Below are 20,187 nucleotides of genomic sequence, written 5' to 3' on the forward strand. Positions count from 1 at the left end.
TCAGCGGGATCCATATCCTATTAATTCCCATGAATGATATGCAGTTAGCATACCATAGTACATCAACTTTGCTCTAATATACCTTCAGTTGGATGGCATTCTGCTTTGTAGAAGCTTCAAAACAGCTTATTTTAAACATTCCTGCAAAAAAATGCTGCAGTTCTTCTCTGAAGAACTTCTCTGAAGGAAAATTGCAACCTGAAGAAAAAAGGGAAATGTGAGGGGGTTCATTTTGGCCAATGTGTGTTGTATATTTCTCATGACTCTATATCTATAAAGAACATTCCCTAAGGAAGAAGGTTTTGTTTGTGTTTTTTGTAGGATTTCCACTTCATGATCACCAGACATTCCCACGTGAGATAAACAGGAATGAATAAACACCCTAAATTCCTTTAAGCATGCAGAATTAAAACCACTGTGAGGTTTATAAACTAACATGCTTTTGAAAGTCACCATCAAGCAGCCAAACAGTCTAGCTTCCCCTTTGAGTATCACTCTCAGCCTCAACGAGACACATTTTTTTGTTCAACTTTCTCACAACATTCACCTAACTGCACTTGCCAGCATGTTTTGCCAAATTAGAAAAACTTCTGCAGAAACCATCTGCTTGACATTGCTTACATATAATAAAGTATCACTCAATACAATGTATTGGAAATGTTTGGAGATCTTTACATGGGAACCGAAATCAGCAGTGCTGACTCAGGCAGATCTCCCCGCCGATGTCAGTGGGAACTGTACCTGACTGAGTGCTGCTGGATCTGATACAGAGCTTGCTGCACAGTGATTGCCGCTGAGTGACGTGAGAACATATGGTTAGAGTTTAATAATACCAACTGTAAAGGGGATGAGAAGGGAATTTTATAGCATTTCTGGCGCGCTGCTCTTTTATAACTAACAGAAACACCCAAATGATTCATAGAAATCTGCTTCTGTAACAGTTTTTCCCAGCTTCAAGTGAACACTGAGAAGCTATTGCAAAGTCAGATCCTACCTCAACGGGAACAGTTTGAGTCAGTCCGTTGAGATAAAAATGTGGAACACTAGAAACACCACATGTAAAGTCTTAAATTAAGCTTTATGATTTTTCTACAGATGGTATTAGATTACCTCTGGATTAGAACACAGACGTTTCAGTATATTCTGCTTGGTCAATCTGAAGTACAAATAAATCCTTCACAGTACTGACATTGTTGGGCTAGTGGTAGCAACATTCAGTTGCTATACGAAAGGACAACAGCTTCTCAAATTGCACCCCAAATTCAGGTATGATGAAATTACAACTTTCTTAAGTCTAAAAGTGCTACAAAACATCACTGAGATTACAGCCCTTGTGGACTGCGATCACAAAAGCAACATCTCTAGGTGGATAATTTCATTCCCCTTCCCCACAACGGTTGTAAACTGATAAAGAAAGGCAATGCTTGGAAAATAACGAAGAGAAGCTGATGAAGGTATCCACAATCTCAACCACAGCTTTAAGGTAAAAGATTCTGCACTATCGATACTTCAGAACTATGAAGGGGCTCTACAAAAGACCCAAAGCCCAACAGCAGGTGAAATTCTTCCTATTACAACGCACTAATTATCACGTACCCATCACAAAGGACACAAATTGGTTACGGCTCCCATACACATGCCCTTTTTCTTTAAATTCCACAGTAAAGATTCATGTGCTTTGCTCTAAATAGTTTCTATTAGTCTTGGCATATCAGCCATGGGAACACTTCCAGATCATGTCTCAGAAAGCTATATTCCTCTTGCACAGACAGGACGTAAAAGCTGAAAATCCATGCACCTACTGCCTATGTTTCTTTGTGTGATGGAAGCCAAAAGCAGTTGGAAATCCAAATACACAGCTACAAGAGAGCTCTTACAGCAAATCTGGAAGTAGCACAGCATTACAATAAGCAATCATCCTCTCTGTTCGGTATGCCGGAGGGTGGACTTCCCGGTAGGCACACTCAGCCTTCCAGGACAGAGACTAAGAAGTTCCAACTGCATTGTAATTTAGTGTATGACCTCTGTTCAGGGTGAAAGCCAATGCATCATCACCTTATAAATTATTGCTCAGGTCACTCTTGAAGCAGACAGTAAACACTGTTTGCATTCCAGTAATGTGAGCCTTAAAAATGGAGCCTGGAAACACACCACCCAGGCTGGACTTCCGCGAGGCAGAGAACACGTGCTTCCCCGGTGCTTTCTGTGTGCAGGTATGCCAACTGCTTGCTTAGCCTCTCTGCTTGGCTCAGTCTTAGCAATGCAGACAGGCACTCTGGCTTCCCTATAGCCTTCTTGGACAAAAATGTATTTGCAAAGGGGTGTTTAGCACGAACACTGAAGTATCATTATTTTCCATAGTATATCCTCCTTCAGAAGTTTTCTGTCGACCAAGAAAACTAAACCAAAAAGACTTCGGCCCCTCAAAACAGGGCCCTACGCCTATGTGAAAGGGTGTACCTACCATCCACAGAATCACAACAGCACGTCCAGGGGACAGGAAAAGAATGAAGCTAGTACTCCTGCGTGACAGTTATGTTAGGGAAAAAACATTTGGAAGTTAAAATAAGGACATGTGGTATAGAGGAATCACCATCACAGACACCAACTGCAATTTCAATCCTACTGTAAAATAACTGGGTTAATTAACATAGAGAGGCACCATTCAGTGTCTCGTGGTATCAGTTCCCACCTCACTGTCACATTAAAAAGCTGTTAGCCTGGGTCAATTGAAGAACAAAGGGGAAGACAACACTTCAACAGCAGTGTGTGTCACTGCTATTATTCAAAGGAACATGAAGTCTAGTTAGAGACACTATGACACTAATTTTGGGAAATGCTTACCTAAAATAGATTTCAGAGGAGAAAAATTAAGGTATACCAGGACTACGAAGCCATTTCTGAACAGCTGCTTGCCTGGTTTATCACCTGATACAGCTCTACCTTTCATTTTGGGTACGTTGTTATACCTCCTTCCTCCTCTGTACCTAGCAAGACAAAAGGTTCAAATTAAACAAAGCAAATGGGAAAAGTAATAAATCTAGACAACAGGTGTAACTTCTTCCCCTTTGTAAGACTAAAGTATGGAATACAGCACGCACCCCTCACCCTACCTGAAACATTTCCAAAAATAAGTTGGTGCTGACCCATGCATCGACTTGCATTGTTAAGCCCAGAGAAGCAAATCCTTGTTATTTCTTTTTTGACATCCCTACATTACCTTGCCCTTGCTGCTCCCACTCTTGCTTATGTTGCTCTAGCTTTTTAACCTCGTTTCTCTTTTCTGATGGAATCTGTTAATTCTGCTCATTGAGGTGACTGAGAGAAGGGCAACCATTAGCATCTGGCAGCGTATGTGCCTGCATCACCCATGCGTGCTGGTCGAACATCAACTTACCCCAATCATGGAGTCTCAAAGTGCAATTCAGCACTAAGCTGAGGTGCTGCTTAGAGGAATCCGGCCAGAAAAGTGTTAAAAGCACAAGTCTTCAGTACAAGTGTACTCAGAGGGAGTGGGACAGGACACTGCCTGCGATGTGATGGTCTTCACTCACACGTGAACCCAAAGCAGCAATTCCAAAATTGTGCTGGACAGAAACATTTACAAAGCTGCAGGAGGAACCAGCACTGCATACAGAGTTGAAGTTTATGTTATTTAACACTTCATCAAAGGAGACAAGTTGTATTTTGGACAGTAGACTTTATTAGAAATTTTCTCCTCGTTCATCAGTAAATTCACATTAAAATATGCTGAAGGCAGCTCAGTCTAAACATTTGACATCCTGCCATAACAACAACTTCCAGTTTAAAAACTAGATAACTGATCGGGCAGATAACTTGAAACATGTAAGAAATGCAAATAGAAAGCAGCATCTTAAAAACAGGATGAGCCTGAAAAATTAATACATTTCAGGTGGAGATGGGGAAAAAAAAAAAAACAACAAAATCAGTAACCCCAAGATGGGTAACAGTTAAATGAGAACTCCACAGACTCTAAACAGATAAATAAACATTATAGCCACACATACATTAAAAAGAGAACCAAGTATTTAGAGTTCATACCACATAAAAATTATAAATTTATTCAAATAAAAAAGTGACAAGCTTTCTAAAATACAAATATCCTAAATTCTTGGGCTAATTAGCACTTTGCTAGAAACTGCAAAACTTTGGAGGGACTAGATTTGGTTTTGAAAACAATAGACTTCATTTCACTTACCACGTCCAAAAGTTGATCTTTCAGACACATATACCAGTTTTTCCTCTCATGTTTTTAAATCACAGACTCTTCTAGACAATCTGCCTAGATTTTTTTTTGTTGTTGAATGTCAGAACTTTCAGATATTGTAGGCCTGATTATATTGAGTGCAGAGCACTCAAAGCTCTTCACAGCTCTGGGGATTTAAGGTATGATTTAAGCATTTTCCAAAAGTTACTGTTTTTTCCTTTGCTAACTTTTTATATCTATTGGGCTGGGGTTTAGGAGAGACAAAGAAAAAAATATATATTATTGAAGAATGCTCTGTTCTGCATGACAGGAGATCTTGCAGGTCAGATTTTCTCTTGGCATTTATCAGAGACATCAATGAAAAACCAATACATGACAGCTGAAGATAATGGCTTTCATGACTGTAAACATAACAGGCAACAGATAATACATGAATCTTGATCAAATCAATGTTTTCACATTCTTTAGTAGTCCCCCGCAGTGATCTGCTTCCACTGATTCAGAAAAAATATATATATTAAAAATTAAATAACACTTGAGTGTCCATCACGAAGATTTATATTTTGCTGTAAACAATTTTCTGCCATTTGCATTGATGTAGTCCAATGTGAGGCCAGAGGGTTCTAGACATCTTATTGATACTGTAAATAATTTTTCAGAGACAGAGGCAAAGGTAGAATTTCTATGTCATGCAGGCGGTCTCTGCCAAGAGCAAAACGAATTGATCTTCGGCACAAGTCCATTAAAGGCAGGGGTTCCGCTGCAGGAAAAAAAATAAAATAATTTTTCAGCATCTTCAATTAGACTCAGCGTTTTATTAACATAGATTCTGTGTTGTATTAAGCAGTCAAAAAGATAATAGCATTGGGAAAACCTGACAATCATGAGGCAACTAAGATGCTCAGGAGAAGCAAAGACTGAGTTCTGTGCTTGGATTTCACCCGTTTCACCCATCAGAACTTCCTTATCTGTAAGGCTTAAAATAATAACTCAGAACCACGCTTCAGACTTCTAAGGTTGCAGCTTAACAAGTTATTACATTTCCAGATTTCTAACAAGACAAAGAGCTTCTACACAGTAACACCCCATTCTTCACGTTGTGTTAACATGAACTAAGCTGGCAACTCCCGACCTTGCATACCAGCTCCTTCTGTGCCTTAGGAACCGGCAATGGTACTCAACGGTAACCAAGCTTCTCAGCAAACACTAGGTTTCCTGCGACACTTGCTTAGCCTTTCTTTCTAGGAAGGTCATTGGAAGCAAAAAAAATAAATGAAACACCATCAAAAAAACTCGAGGAAATGCAACCTTTACCCCACGAATAAACGAGAAGGATTCAGCTGACTGGAAGCCACTTTGTGTGTGTTTTCAGACAGAAACAAACACTCCCAAAACACAAAAACCAACATCTGTATCTGCTCTTAGTTCAATAGAAATGAGTTAAGTATCTGCCAGAAATGCCTGGTAGATAGCACTGAAGCTTGGAGGCCCAAACAGTGATCACAGCACCTCGATCCATCTAGCCCCGATCTCCTCTCCTGATCTGCACATCTCGTGGAACTGCAGGGACATGGCAGCATTTCCATCTGACAGCAACGTGAATGACCTCTCTGATTGTGGGGTTTGCAATGGAAGTCATTTTGCAGCAGGAACGGGAATAAAGTTGTAAAGTCTCTACCCAGTTATGCCCCTCTTCCAGAACAACTTCAACCAGATGTGGCTGGTTGCATGTGTTGCTTTACAAGGGTAAGAGCTAAAAAGAAAAGACTACAGGAAACTTTTTATCTTTATAGGATAAAAACAGTAGCAGCCTTTAAAACCATATTAATACTTCCAAATGGGAAGAAAAAAAAAATCTATCACGTGCCTATATTTACAGCAAGAGCATTCCATAAACTTGTTTTTAACAAGCCCTCAAATTTCTTCAGCTCCCATGGGATTTGTCAGGAGTTCTTGTATGTGCCACATACGTAGATCTGCACATCTACATGTTAATCTACCAATCCTTCAGCTGTTATAACTTTAAAATTTACTTGAAAAAAAAAAATCATTACAAGGCACAAAATACCAGATTTGGTTTTATATACTAAAATTGACACACCACTAACTTCATGGATTTTCTGTCACTTATCCCAGCACCACATTTGATTTGTAGAGTCCACAGTTCGTTAAGCTGTTTCCCAAAATTGTCCAGGGAAAAAGCTTACAAAGCATTCTGTGGTATGCTGAAAGACTAAAAAGTGCATTTATCTTTAAAAACACTCCTTAAAATCCACTTCTAGTTCACGTAGAATTTGGTTACTAGAAGTTAATAAATAAATAAATAAATAAATAAATAAATAAATAAATAAATAAAGAGTCCACACATTCCAGTAACAAAGTAGAAACTTCTATACACTGGTGATCTGAGTTTTAATTTTTACATACCAGAATGATGAATGTTAATTCTTAAGGGATGAAGCTGTAAAATTCATTAACCGGGATTAATAAGTAGGAGCAAAAATAGCGCATGATTTCCAGGACACAGAGTACAACACATATCACAGGTCTTACACCATAAACAACAACTTTCCAAGTATCTTCCCTGAATCCCTGAGGTCTCATAAAGAACGTATAAAATAAAGACTAACTGTTTTAAGCCATTAACTGATCACATGGTCTCCTTTTCTCCTAGACAAAGGAAAATGCAAAACGTAGCCATCTGTGCAGCCAGACAGAGTTAATTCTAAACTTTAAAGCACAATTTAAGGAAAGGTTAAAATATTTTTCATGTTTGAAATGCTAAGTGAGCGTCTCTTTTCTCACTTCTACAGGGAATGTTCAAATGCTAAAGAAAATGTCCCGAAGTGTTTGCAACAGCTGCTCAATTGCAAACACTGAATGTGGTTTTGCAGCCTGAAAATTTAACTCTATTCTTTTTATTCTCCTTTCTATTCAAGAGCACTTCAAACTGGGAAAACAAAAAACATACCCACACACACATGCACACAAAAACTATTACAGGCTTGTCCTACAATATTAAATAGATGTTCTATTTTCTGGGGTGCTGGCTTTAAGAACTCAAGAAAAAATTATAATGATCACATTGTAAATAAAAAACTTCTTGCAGCTGTGAATAGTCTTAAATGATCAAAAATTAAATTAAGAAGAAATCTTAGGTTTTAAAAAAGTTTATATAACCATAAAGCTTTTTAAGATTAAAGACTGAAAATTTTCAGGCAGCGTTTCTCAACAGAAGATCATTAAACATTTGCTGTGTGCCTCAGTGCAAGCACTCTCCCATCTCGCATTTTTATTACGTATTTTACAAATGAGGATCATTTGGAAGAAAGCTTGGGTTTGAAGAAGCACAAGTTAGATTCTGAAAACTGGGCAAGTTCCAGGTGGTGCCATTTGTACTGATATGGGGAGAGGGCAGGAGAAGTTGTAAGGACTGTGCACAGCTGTCTTTGACCCCTTCCAGCTCCGGCTGAAGCCCTGCCTGGCACTGGGAGGGCCCGCTCACAGCTGGGGACCCTGCTCCAGCACCCTGGGCTAGAAGGGTGCCAGCAGGTCCCCCACCTCGGAAATTGGCAGGGCAAAGGCACACCAGCGTGCAACTGCCTCTTTCACTCACATGCAAATACCAGAAATGCTTTTTGTTTTCATGGAAATTCAGTCAGGAACAAAAACCATCATGAGAAACTCCATCCTTCTAGAAAGGAAAAGTTCAACCATCTTGAGCATGCCCTGCTGCGCACCCCACCTGAAGCACACCCAAGAACCTTGTGCCTCCCAAACACTCAGCAGTGAAAGCGAGAAGAGGATATTGTAACACGAAAAAGATGGCAAGGTGGGTATTCTGAAGCCACGTGGCTATCTGTAAATTTGGCTACTGACAAGACATATTTCTTCTACAACACTAACTTTTTACCTAGGAGATATCTATCTATCTATCTATCTATCTATATATATATATATTAATACAGGGATATTAACTGGTTGATGTCCATAGCAAGAGTAGAAAACAATAAATCAGAATATCACAGTATTTACTACACCCAGTATGCATTTTATTTCATCCTTTGTCTAAAGAAATGTATTTTTGGAATAGCCCACAACAGAAGGGAATTGGAGGGACTCAATCCCCCGAAAAGCACACACCCATTCATTTCACTAAAGTTATGTGGACTCCAGTAACACTGTCCATTAGAAAAAAAAAAAGGAATCAATCACTAAGCTGAAATACAAAATTGAAAAAAAAAAAACACACACACACACACAAAAAAAAAAAAAAAAAAAAAAAAAAAAAACAAGATTCACAAGAATGGCTCTTTGTACTGAATGCCCGACCACGCTAAGAAATTCGGAGTGAGATATTGCAGGGCCGCCGTGAGCTGTGCACAGGAAGCCCGACGTTTCCTCTCGGGCTCCAGCAGAGCTCAGCTGCGGATGGCCGGGCCGCGGCCTCCTTCCAGGCTCCCGTCACGTCTCTGAACGGGTTTGCAGGAATCTTCTCCTTTATGGTTTATTATGAAACCTCTTTACCCAAAGGTAGCTTCTCATGGCTGCGACATCACAGAAAACTTTTTTTAACAGGAAAACAGAATGGTGAGAAAGTTAACACCGCTCAATTTGCGTGGCAGAGGTTAGCTCCTGTACCTCCCCATTTTGTACCGCCAGCTTACAAAGAAGGCCCATTTAAAATAAATGAATAAATCAATAAATAACTGGACATTTGCTCGGGCAGGGCCACAATCCCCCGAGCCCTCCTCTGCGAGGAGCCGTGCGCAAGGTGCAGCTGCTCCTGGATGTACCCATCCCAGCGGCCTTGCCGATGGTTTCAGGACAAGGGTAAAGCCCCGGCTGGGGCTACGAACCAGCAGCGCTCCCGAGCATTTGCCAATAAATCCTCAGCCCTGATAGCAATTCGCACATCATTACCGGCTGGAAGTTCATTGAGTTTTGGCAACTTGTAGCTACTTAACAATCTGGCACTCCAACAAGAATGCCTCGTCTCTGTAAACAGGCTTTTATAGCCGAGATACTGAAGTCATTTCGCATCCAATAACGTTAAATGCTATTAACTGTGACATTACATAATGCTTGTACAAGAGAGGAGCTTTTAGCACAGGACAGTTATTTGCCAAATGACAATAATCATTTTTGAAACAAATTTTTAAAGCTAAGCCAACCCGTAGCGTTCGTGGCTTTCATTGATCTGTGAAGAACACTTTTATTTTATAAAATAAAAATAGCCTTAAGAAAAGCAAAATTAAAGTTGGTTGAAAAACGAAGTAAGGTTTGGTGAGAATCATTGCCACAAAAAATTAGAAAGAATTATAAAGAATTTATTTAAAGCTTGTTTTGATGTCTACCAATGACACTAAATTACTTTTATTTTGATATTTTTGGTCTTAAAATACTAATAAAAAGCACTTATACTCAGCAATTCACGTTAGTTTCCAACTCTGATAAGCAGCTTTAAAAGGCTAAGAAGAGAGAAAAAGCACAGTATGACAAGACAGACGCAATCACACATCACGAAATGAGCAGATGGCATCTCCCTAGACCTAACATCACAGTGTTAGCGGTAGTGCCACGAGTGAACAGTTCTCAGTAATGAGGCAACCGCTGCATCATCGTGCTAGTTCCCAAATACACATCACTTTGCAAGAGAAACCAGGTGCAGACACACCACCTCACGGACAGAGAAAGCAAACAGCCTCTGTGCGAAAGCCTGATGCACAGAAGAATCTTGGAAACTGAGGAAATACAGGATGCCTCCATTCATACCTTAATTTAGGCATCATGTTTTCTATAAATGCTACGTACTAGGTGGATGCTGCTGGCCTCCCACTCCTGCCCTCTCCTTTCCACCAGGAACTGAGCACTGCTCCGGTCCCAGCCCTGAAGTTCTTTCCTGCTGCCTGCCCGTTTTGAGGGACAACCCTCTGCCACACCAGGGCACCGGCGTGCCCACCATACTTGAGACCAAAGCACTCCTTTTTAATCTTTTTCTTGATTTTTCCCTCTTCCTCCAGATACGAGAACACCTGCCAAGGGGTAACGTGACCTAAGTATTTCCATTAGGGGAAATTAGCGTATATGAGAATTTATAACTACTCTTTAATTATCACGTACAATAAACATACAAATATATATAAGCCAGCACTTTGCCTTCCAACCTTCCTGCCAGAGCTTAATTATTGTTTTAATTTTACACAGTACAGGCCAAATTCTTTCTCCCACATAATACGATACATAAATACACCCCCTTTGACATATTTATAACTTCCCTGATGCAACCGATGGAAAATTTGACTTATGTTCCTTAAATGGCACATTCTAGAGAAAGGAAATTGCAAATAATATTTTAAAGAACACAGGCTATGACCGGTCATAAAAAATACTAATAAATCTCCTAACAGCAATGAAAATTCAGTCAAAGCATAACAGGATTGAAGAAATCACTTATCAGTTTTTCCCACAGATGCCTATAAGCTCTGCAGCCTACCCCTGCGAGCCGTGCACGTGGAACATCGTCTTTTCCTTACAGCGCAGGTGGGCCGGGACAACAACCCTTCCCCGGGGCTCTGCTGGTGCAGCGGGAGCACCAGGGAGCGTTGTCACCTTTCTCGTGTTCCCCCAAGGGCCTGCCCGAGAGCAGGGGGTCCAGCAGACGGCTGGGGACAGTGACAGCCTCCCGAGCCCCGCCGCCCGCACCTCACCCCCCCGCAGCGCTCCCACGTACAGCTGCAAGCTATCGAGCTCCTTCTTTGACAGCCTAACGGGCAGCAGATGGTGAGATTTTGTTATCAGTCAAGGCTGATAAGCAGCATCTCCAGCAGTTGTCTTCTAGGACAAATAAAGCCTTATGTAGCACCACATCAGCACCTTGCTTTTAGCAGACTGGGCAAAAAGAAGTAAATATACAAAAATAACATCAACAACCCCTGTATCTCAGCTAACCTCCACAAACCTGGCACTTGAAATTCAGTATATTGAAGGGGGCAAGGAAGGTACAGAAGTCTGAAGAGAGAAATGACTCGCGGTTACACTTCTGCCCCCCTTGTCTTATGTGGGGTGGGGGAATTGGTTTACAGATACCTTTGGCATGGAAGCGTAAGACACAGTTGCACACTGCTTAGAGCTTCAATCAGGCATCAATTAGCAGAAGTAAGCTGAAAGAGCAGCAATGAACAAGCAGATATTCTGCAGTATCATTTGTTTTCAGTTAATCCTCTCCAGCTGTGCTTTCTTGAGAGGAAAGGAGTTGAAAAGCAGAACATAATGAAAATGAACCAAACAAAATTCCCCCAAACTAGTGGCCGCTTTTCGAGGTTTGATGAAGAATGTGTCATTTGAGCACTAGTGTGAACCTCCTTGCAATTTCTTTTTCAGATTTCGCTATTTGTAATCTGCTTTGAGGAAGATGAGACGATGGGTCCTGCCTCAGAAAGCACCACAGCACATGCCTAAATCCAAGCTCAAAAATTATTCGTAACGATTTCAATTTAGTAGTCTTAAACAGATGCCTCAAGCACGTGGTTTACAGGAGTGCTTTCCCTAGGAAAGAAATTTGCCTGTCAGCAGTTGTAGGAGGGCTGTGTGCTGAGAGGCACAGCTATGCTCTGCAGCACCCCTCTTTTAGGGAGCTGAGTGAACTCTACAAGAACTAACCTAAGGTTGGTCCTTGCAAGTAGAAAGCAGTCTGTTAACACAATATTTATTTTACTAATGAAAGGACAGCGATAAACAGCGGGTAAATGCCTTGTCCAGAGGTTCCACAGGAAGTTTGCAGCAGGACTTTACACTGCAGCTCCTGAGGCGAGCCCTGCGGAGCTGAGAGGGCCCAGGCGCGTTCTGTCCGTCACCACAGGGAACTCCCTAACCAGAGCTGGTGCTCCTTTGTCCTCCCTTTCCCTCCCCCTAAAACAAAGAAGAACAAATGCCTTGGCCCAGGGACTGATCTCTTTCCCAGCCTGAACTGAGAGCAGTGGGAGCTAAAGACAGGACAGCAAGCTGAGGTAAAGCAATTTGCTGTGGGACTGCACCCAAGAGGTTTGCTGCCCACTTGGTAGATGTAAAAATGAAGGCTCCAACACAACAATGCTGGCAGGCCTGCGACAACCCAAAATACTCTACACCAACACAAACACCTTGCAGATGTAAGGAGAGAGGTGTGAGACAGCCTGTGGGTTACCAGCACTAGCTGCCAGGGCAGGCCACAGCAGCTCCAGCAGGACTGGGCTGCTGCCATCTCCCTCGCGACCCGGTGAGACGCCAGACTGGCAGCGCTGGGCTCTGTGAGCTCTTCTGGATCAGACACGTCCGTGGAGCTGCTGGATCTTCATCCGAATTTTCAGTATTATTACACTGCTTCAAAAACAAGCGTTCAGCCATGCCTCGAGGGCCTTTTTAGCTCATCGTCATGACTTCAGCGTCTGCCTGAACAGCAGTTCAGCACAGTTCTTCGCCTCCAGGTGGGCCTACGATCCACCTTAAAAAAGCTCTAGATGAAGCACGCTGACAGCATGGGGCAATCCCAAGTCTGGCCCTGGGCCAAAACCTGGGCCAAATCTACAAACAGATGCGCTGTCACAACAAAGTGGAAACTCTCCTGAAAAGCTCCATATTCTGAATTAGGGAAGCTAATTTAAATGCACATGTGCATTATAATAATTCCATTTACAGTAATAAAAATCACAGCTCTGATTTGTATTTGAAAACATTTTAACACACTATTCATCCAGCTTACGGATTATTAGCGCTGCACTGTTATTCAGAAGCTGCAAAATAGATCCAGATAATAATGAATTTTACTAGCAAATGAATGGAGCAAAGCCCTGTAATAAGCTGTTTTTGTTACAGCTCGATAGATTTGCATGCTCTGAGAAAAAGAGAAAGAGAGAGAACACCACGGCCACTTCTCTTCTGAAAGAGGAAGCGCATCTATGATTTCATTCCCTGTGGGTATCAGGAAAACATAAATAGTAAGGATGGAAAAGATTTGCTTTCTGATCTTGATTTGTTTGTTCTTCTCCTGCCCTCAAATACTTCCATAAAACAACCCTTCACTTTGCTCCCAAACACAATATGAAGGTAAATTGAGACAGTTAACTCCAGTGATGATCTAAATATTTTCTAGTAGAGAAGACATCTAACATAAATACGCTCTGTTTTAAAACCAACAACAGCAAAAAGAAGCGCTTGATACTAGAGATGAGCCTAAGCTACAAGCATGGGCTCCTCAGCGCCTCCCAGTTCAAGCTCACACGAGTTCAGCATGTTGGGAACGAGGATTTGGCTTAGATTAATCTCTAATGCACACTTTATAGCTTTTACTCTCAAGAAGCGCATTTATCACCATTAAATTCAGCTTGTGCATGCCAGGCCATAAAGATGGAACTTAAAACATATCGAGGTGCGAGAAGATTAAAGCTTGGATGAGAATTTCACCGAGTAGATGCACTGGAGTTCAAAGACAACGTTGTTCAGGGGGTTATGGACAGATTTATAGGCAAAGTAATAACTGAGAAAGTTGAAGGAAAGTTCAGGTTTCAAGGATGAACCACTGCAGACAACTCCTGCAACAGGAATTCAGACAGTGCAAATAATACACAACACGATGACTGAAACATTCTGAAAACGTCTTGCATTTTTAGCTCTTCATGAGAAGTTATTCATAAATGAGCATATAAAATACCCCTGCACAAGTACCCACCTATAGCAACTTTTATGGTTGTGAACAAGTTTTAATGCTCTTGGAAAAAAAATGACAGTTTTTGAGCAAATCTTTGCCTATCCCTCAATTCACTGGCACATTCCTGCCCTAACAGTATTACAGAAGAAGACAAGATTTCTTGATGAGAAACCTAATCACACTGATTAGAATATTCTAATATTCAACACTGTTAAGTTTTACATTGCCACTTTCTTAACAGTTCTGCCATAATTAACAGGGTGACAGAATTGATGACTATCCTGCTTAAATTTACACACACTGCTGAGCTGTTTAGAGACAATGAAATTTGACTACACTCCTTGTACCATTGTTACATGACATCTTCTCAACTGCTTCAATTTCAATTACCCAGAGGCTCGAACGTATGCAGGTTTCCTCAAACCAAGTGAAAAGGATTTGTATCAGCAGTATATCGTTTAAATTTTAATGCAATTGTATACATGCTAATGATCTCTAGGGGAGATCCACAAACAACAGACCTGATTTTCCACTTTGTTACAATAGTTTAGATATTAATAGAATTATATTAAAATAAATCTGGAGTAATTAAGTTGCAAATTAGGCTCAATATATCAATTTGATCCTGTTATTTCAATACCATTTATATTTCCGATTCTTGAAATTGATTTTTTTTCCTTAAGTACGATAATCTTCTTTGGCACGAAATGGGTACTAGAGACAATCTGAATGATTTTCATACCGAATTTAGGATTTGTCATTGTTCTTTGTATGCAAACACAGCTGATGCTCTCTGAAGACATTTCTAAAGCATTCATCCTGAAGACAAACACGCTCTCACAGACCAGGTGGAGCACACAGGGCTGCCTTTACTCACCGTTGCTCAGCTCTCCTCCTCACAAGGTCCTGTTACCATGCTCCAACCCTGGGAAAGCTCTGCCTGAAATTTCACACTGCTGTGCCACTGCCTACAGCGCTAGTATTAAAAATGGTCACTTTGTGAGAAATAAGTGTGAAGAGCTGATTTCCATATTATGCATTCCTACAGCTGCTCTAGGTTGTTATCACACCTGGAGACTTTTAAGAACCAGCACAAAATGTGCTGAGGGTAAAGGGATGGGTGAGCAGCATACCAGCCACGACCCCTTTCCCTTTCCCATCCTCCTTGAGGTCACCAGGCCCAGCTCACGCAGTTTCTTTGGATGTCTCAAACTCCACATAAGGCCTCTTCCCCTGGTAGTGTTGACTTGCTATTCAAGAGAATTAAGACGCAAACAGAAGGACAGCAAAAATGTGAACACTGACTTCTGTTTGGGTCATCTCCACACACACCTCCCAGCTTCACATTTGGTCCTGTCCTTCTGTCCCCATGCTTTGTTATCCACCCATGGTTTTATGATCACCATCTGCACAGGACATAATTGATGTCAGACAAAATGAGGAGAAAAACAAGTACTGCTGACCAACCAAGCAGCGTGGCTGTACTCTGGAAGCAACTATAAAACAGCACAAAGGGCCTGACTTTATTGCTTCTTACTGATTCATCACCAAATACGCTTCATCTGCAAACGGCCTTTTCCACCTCCCTCCACCCCTCACTGCCATCTGGCTGATGCAGTTGCACAGGTGAGCATCATTTGGCCTGCAGAGAAGCTATAATGAACAAAAATTTATCTGGATTTTCAGATCCCAAAGTCAATTTGTAAGGCTGGCAATTAAGAAAAGCTTCGCATCTGGGAACAACAAAGCCAAGTGAGCAATTCACACACCTCTTTATGTACTTGTACACCTCTCATTTCTGTGGGAAGGAGCATGCCATCATCCCTCTAACAAATACAAAAATAGAAGGAAAGAAATAGAGCCTCTACTAGAATTCTTAAAATAATTTCTATGTTGGTGTTTTCACAGCTTCCAAAAGAGATTTAAGAAGTAGTTTGAGGCACTCAGCTTACCACTCTGTGTGCGTGTGTATATATACAATATATATTTATATGTATGATGTATACATGTATACACGTACATTTCCAAGAACATAAGCAGAGATGAACACCAGAGAAACATCTGAAAAACCCTCTCCTTCCTACTTATATTGTTTATTTATTTTTTATGTGCTGGAATTAAGCTCCATATGCTAAGGAAAGTGCTTTGATTAATAGCACAGAAAAAAAAAATCTAGTATTCGGTATTGTAATTTCTCAGTACAAAAATATCAACTAATTTCACCATGGTTTTAGCTACAAGAGCATATATTTTCTTATCTGGGAATTGGCAAATGTGAAGGTTAAGGTTTTCAAGAAACCTTTTTTTTTGTGTAAGCCAATGCTTGGATACCTGAGTGCAGGATTTCATTCATCACACTGTCAGGCAAGGAACAGACCTTAGTGAAGACAAAAAATCTATTTCCAGCCCAAACGAAGGGATGGCCTTTTATTGTTGTTGTTTTCTGGTCATCTTTTTCTTCAATATTTCAATACAGTTTGGGATAGAAAAATTTCAAAATCACAACTTGATCTAAAATTTCACACATGCAACTAAATGGGAAGAGTGGGTGGGTGTGTTTAGTTAGTGAAATATCACTTTGCTGCTTAATTCCCGGTATGTTTTATTATGCTTACTTCCCATTATGTTCTGGACGTAGGTCCCTTTACTACCAGCCTCAAATTCTGAACACTACTTTTCAACTTTTTCTTCATGTGATTTAAAAAAAAAAGTGAGAAAAATGTCAGTCTCATTTACACCTGTTGCATGTTTAACCATATATACGTATGTTTAGGTATACGTTCAGTAATGTATATGTTCATTCCACTGTAACTGTTTTTTCAACCAAATTTCCTGACCTAAGAAGCCATTTAACTCTGTCTTATTTTTTCCTCTTATCAGCTGTCTCCTTCCCTTTCTTCTGTGCTCCTGTTCTCATAGCAAACAGTGTCATTCAGGAAACGGGGGTTTAATAGTGCAATACCCTTATGCCTCCGGGTACATCAGGCATAGTGATATATTTTGCTTTTTTTTTGTTCTAAAATCTGTACGATGATGGTGCAACAGATGAAATGCTAAATTATCAAAACAAATTCTTTAACTCAGTACTTAATCCAGAGTACAAAACCCCAAAATATTAAAAACACATTCAGAATTACACACAGCCCAAAAGAATGCTTCCCACTGAATTCCTGCTGCTTTGTGTCGACTCAGCCTTTTTCACTCCATCAGCATTGTCAGCAAAGCCAGAGGGAATTTTGCCAGGGTAAATACTGCTAAATGGGGTCCCCTATCCACAGATATTTGGCCTTCCCCCCTGTTGCCAAGTCCTTTCTGCTGTCAGTCTGCCCGTAAGATGAAATGGATATACTTTTTTCCCCCTAAGTACTCACAGTTTTGAGATAAACACTGACCCCTCAGGCATAAGAATATGCCCTTGCCGTTGTGATGTCACAGATATTTCTAAACTAATTAAGTGAATCACGTAAACTGAGTAAAAAGTTACACACAGCTTTCCAAAATCATTCTCTTCAGCAGTAGGTGCAGCCTCCCAGACCAGACTTCCCGGGAAGCGTTCAATTTAACCTGTTCTCTAAACCCACTGTGCTGGTGAGTCACCATACGTTGGTTATGCTTCTATTCCCTTCTCCAGGAGGAGAGATCAAGACCTTGTGCTTGTTTGCAGTCCTTTTCAACCACAGTCAAAACCACCAAGCCCAAAGAAACCTAGAGTCAAGACAACTTAGGAGCACATGGTAACCTGACCCACTTATAACCATCTCCCAAAGTGCTGATACGTGTTGTTGCCCGATCAGAATTCTGGGGCTTGCCCATTTGGGATCCCGGTTCGGATTGAAATATGCATGTCACAGTCTCTGAGGTAACTTCCCAGCTGAATCAAAACAGGCAATGTTTCCATATGATTTGCCTTATTGATGTTGATTCCAAAGACAAAAGCAGGACTATACATTATTCATCACTGCCTTTTACTTGTTTGGTAACACCAATTAAGACTGGGCTTCCAGGACACTCCTCCCTTTAAAACATCAAAGCCAAGTGACAACTGTTTAAAGCATTTGGACCACTGTCTCCGCCGTGCAGCCTTGAACAAGAAGCTGTACACTAGAGCAAAAGCAAACTTCACAGAAAGAAATTTGCATCATTGCTTGAAAACCTTCATAACAGAGCACAATGTGAAGACAAAAAAAAAAAAAAAGGCTTCATCTACTTGTTTCTTAGATGCATCACATCTTTAAAAAGCTAGTTGTGCATAGTATTTCTTATTTCATCACATTCATGCTTGGGACGATCCATATGGATTTAGCAATTACTATTGACAGAAAAGGTCACACAATTTGGCCTGTTCCAAAACCGTCTGTTCCACTTCTGTGCTCAGCAGTCACAGCAGGACCGAATCCTTGCTTTCAAATATGTAGGGCTCAATTCATTTCATGTGCATTTTTCCTCAGGGATTTTGTCCAGTTCCGATGAAAGATTCAGCTCGGTCCATTCAAAGATGGATGTCTCACAAAAATTGCCTTGCATTAACGCTATTTAGGATTCCTGAAGGAAATCTCTCTTCAATGAAATAGCTTCCTTTCAGGAAGTGCTTTATGGAGATACCCTGGTTACAGAATTTTATTAGTTAGAAACCCACTTCCAAGAAGTCCTGAAATGAGAACACATTCCCAAATAATAAAAATAATAATAATAATAATAAAAAAAAAAACACCACACAAATCCAGGAAATTGAAAAGGTTCAGCTGTCTGTTAGTCATGGAACAACAAACATAGAACAGACCAAAGTTGTCTTCACATACAGTTGCCATCTTCTGGTGTCTATCCCATCTTCTTTAAAAGCTTGCTCTGAAAATTTGTTTCAGCACGTACCATTTCTAAAAGTTATTTGACTAACACTTCGTCTTCCTTTAAAGCTCTCTGCTCTGTAATAGCAGGATGCTCCCAATTGTTCACACTGAAGACACAGCTCTGTGTGGGCGTTTTCCTTGTTTCAGGTTTGGGTGTACCCCCGGCCAGCAGTGATGCAGCTCCTCCCCAGGCTACCCGAGCCAAACCCCGCCGCTGCCCACAGAAGTTCCGACCAAGCCTGGGGCTCAAGGTTCCTCCTGAAACAAATGCACAGGAGGGGGAAGGAAAGGGGCAGTAAGGCATTTAACAAACCATCAGAGAAAAGGACTTGAGAATGAGCCCGCACGCATTTCTGTCCTCAGTCAGTTCCCAATGCCTGTGGGTGCAGCCAGCTCCCCACAGACCCCTGCCTCCCAGCGCTGTCCTTCCCAGTAGCTGCTGGTTGCCTCATTCCTGAAACCCCAATTCAAGCCAAAGTTCTCACTTTCTGCATTTGTTTTCCACTGCCTCTCCTAGAAAAAGCTGAGTGCCAAAGATCGTCACGTAGAAAGTCCCAACAGAACAATGCCAAATTTATTTGGGGTTCAAAGTCAGCCGTATCTGCCACGCTATTGATTTTCCCATTTTTCTATGCGTGCATCTTGTGCAAAGTGGCACATAAGGCACACAACAGTTACAACAAGGGCTACAAACACACTGCTACTCTACAGCTAAATCCATTGCCATACATATTAAGCATCTGTAATAAACTTACAGGCCATCACTGAAAATGTTACTATTGATGTCCAATCTAATTACATGTGTACACAAGAAGTAATCTAGAGCCCACAAAGAAGGGAAGTTGAAGGAATGACACAGAATACAAAAAAGTAAGCAAACCTAAACTCTCCGATGCCTCTGACTCTTTTGGGGATCCCCAAAAGCCGCCCCTTGCTTTGTGCAGGTCGCCCCGCAGGCACAGTGCAGTGTGTGGTCTTAAGCCTGCGGAGTCTCAGCAAAGCTCTATGTGCCACAGCAATAAACAAGTTTCTGGAAACTCTCCTCAAAAGAAAGTAACACCCATTATGCTGGAAATTTGGCATTTTGGGGAAGTGTAACAACTATGATGCCACCTTAGCATCTACAATTTGCTAAAACTTGATATTCATCCAATAGCGCTTTGTTCATGCAATGCCAGAATACTTTTATGGTTTATGTAGGCCTTTAATCTTCGCTTTCAGAAAGAAGGTAGGTTTATGGTTGCACCTATGTGACTCCATTCTCTCCAGCGGAAAAAGGCAATTTATTACGGCTCAGCTAGGAGCTTTCTGCAGTGCATATGAGGGAGCGGCATCCGGGCTGCGGTGCCAGCCGCCTTTGTTCAGCAGCTGTGGCTCTGCTCCCAGGATCACCAGCCGAGTCCAGCAGGTTAAGCGTGCATGCTACA

General features: G+C 41.2%; 1 protein-coding gene across 13 annotated transcripts in view; it reads right to left on the reverse strand.

Annotated features, from left to right (window-relative positions):
* SPSB4 (splA/ryanodine receptor domain and SOCS box containing 4) overlaps positions 1 to 20,187 on the reverse strand; it is a 380,807-nt gene that overhangs the window by 234,482 nt on the left and 126,138 nt on the right. For 9 of the 13 annotated variants that reach the window (XM_068691540.1, XM_068691538.1, XM_068691543.1 and 6 more), the window contains one exon: positions 16,159 to 19,018. The exons of 2 other annotated variants lie outside the window; for them this stretch is intronic. In XM_068691540.1, coding sequence (XP_068547641.1) covers positions 18,795 to 19,018 — 224 coding nt within the window. In that variant the 3' untranslated portion in view covers positions 16,159 to 18,794. Of the gene's footprint in view, positions 1 to 3,680; positions 4,989 to 16,158; positions 19,019 to 20,187 lie in introns of those variants that run through there. 2 more of the 13 variants (XM_068691545.1, XR_011099222.1) reach the window with 2 other exon arrangements.

Source organism: Anas acuta, chromosome 9 (genome assembly GCF_963932015.1).
Source record: "Anas acuta chromosome 9, bAnaAcu1.1, whole genome shotgun sequence".
Classification (NCBI taxonomy): domain Eukaryota; kingdom Metazoa; phylum Chordata; class Aves; order Anseriformes; family Anatidae; genus Anas; species Anas acuta.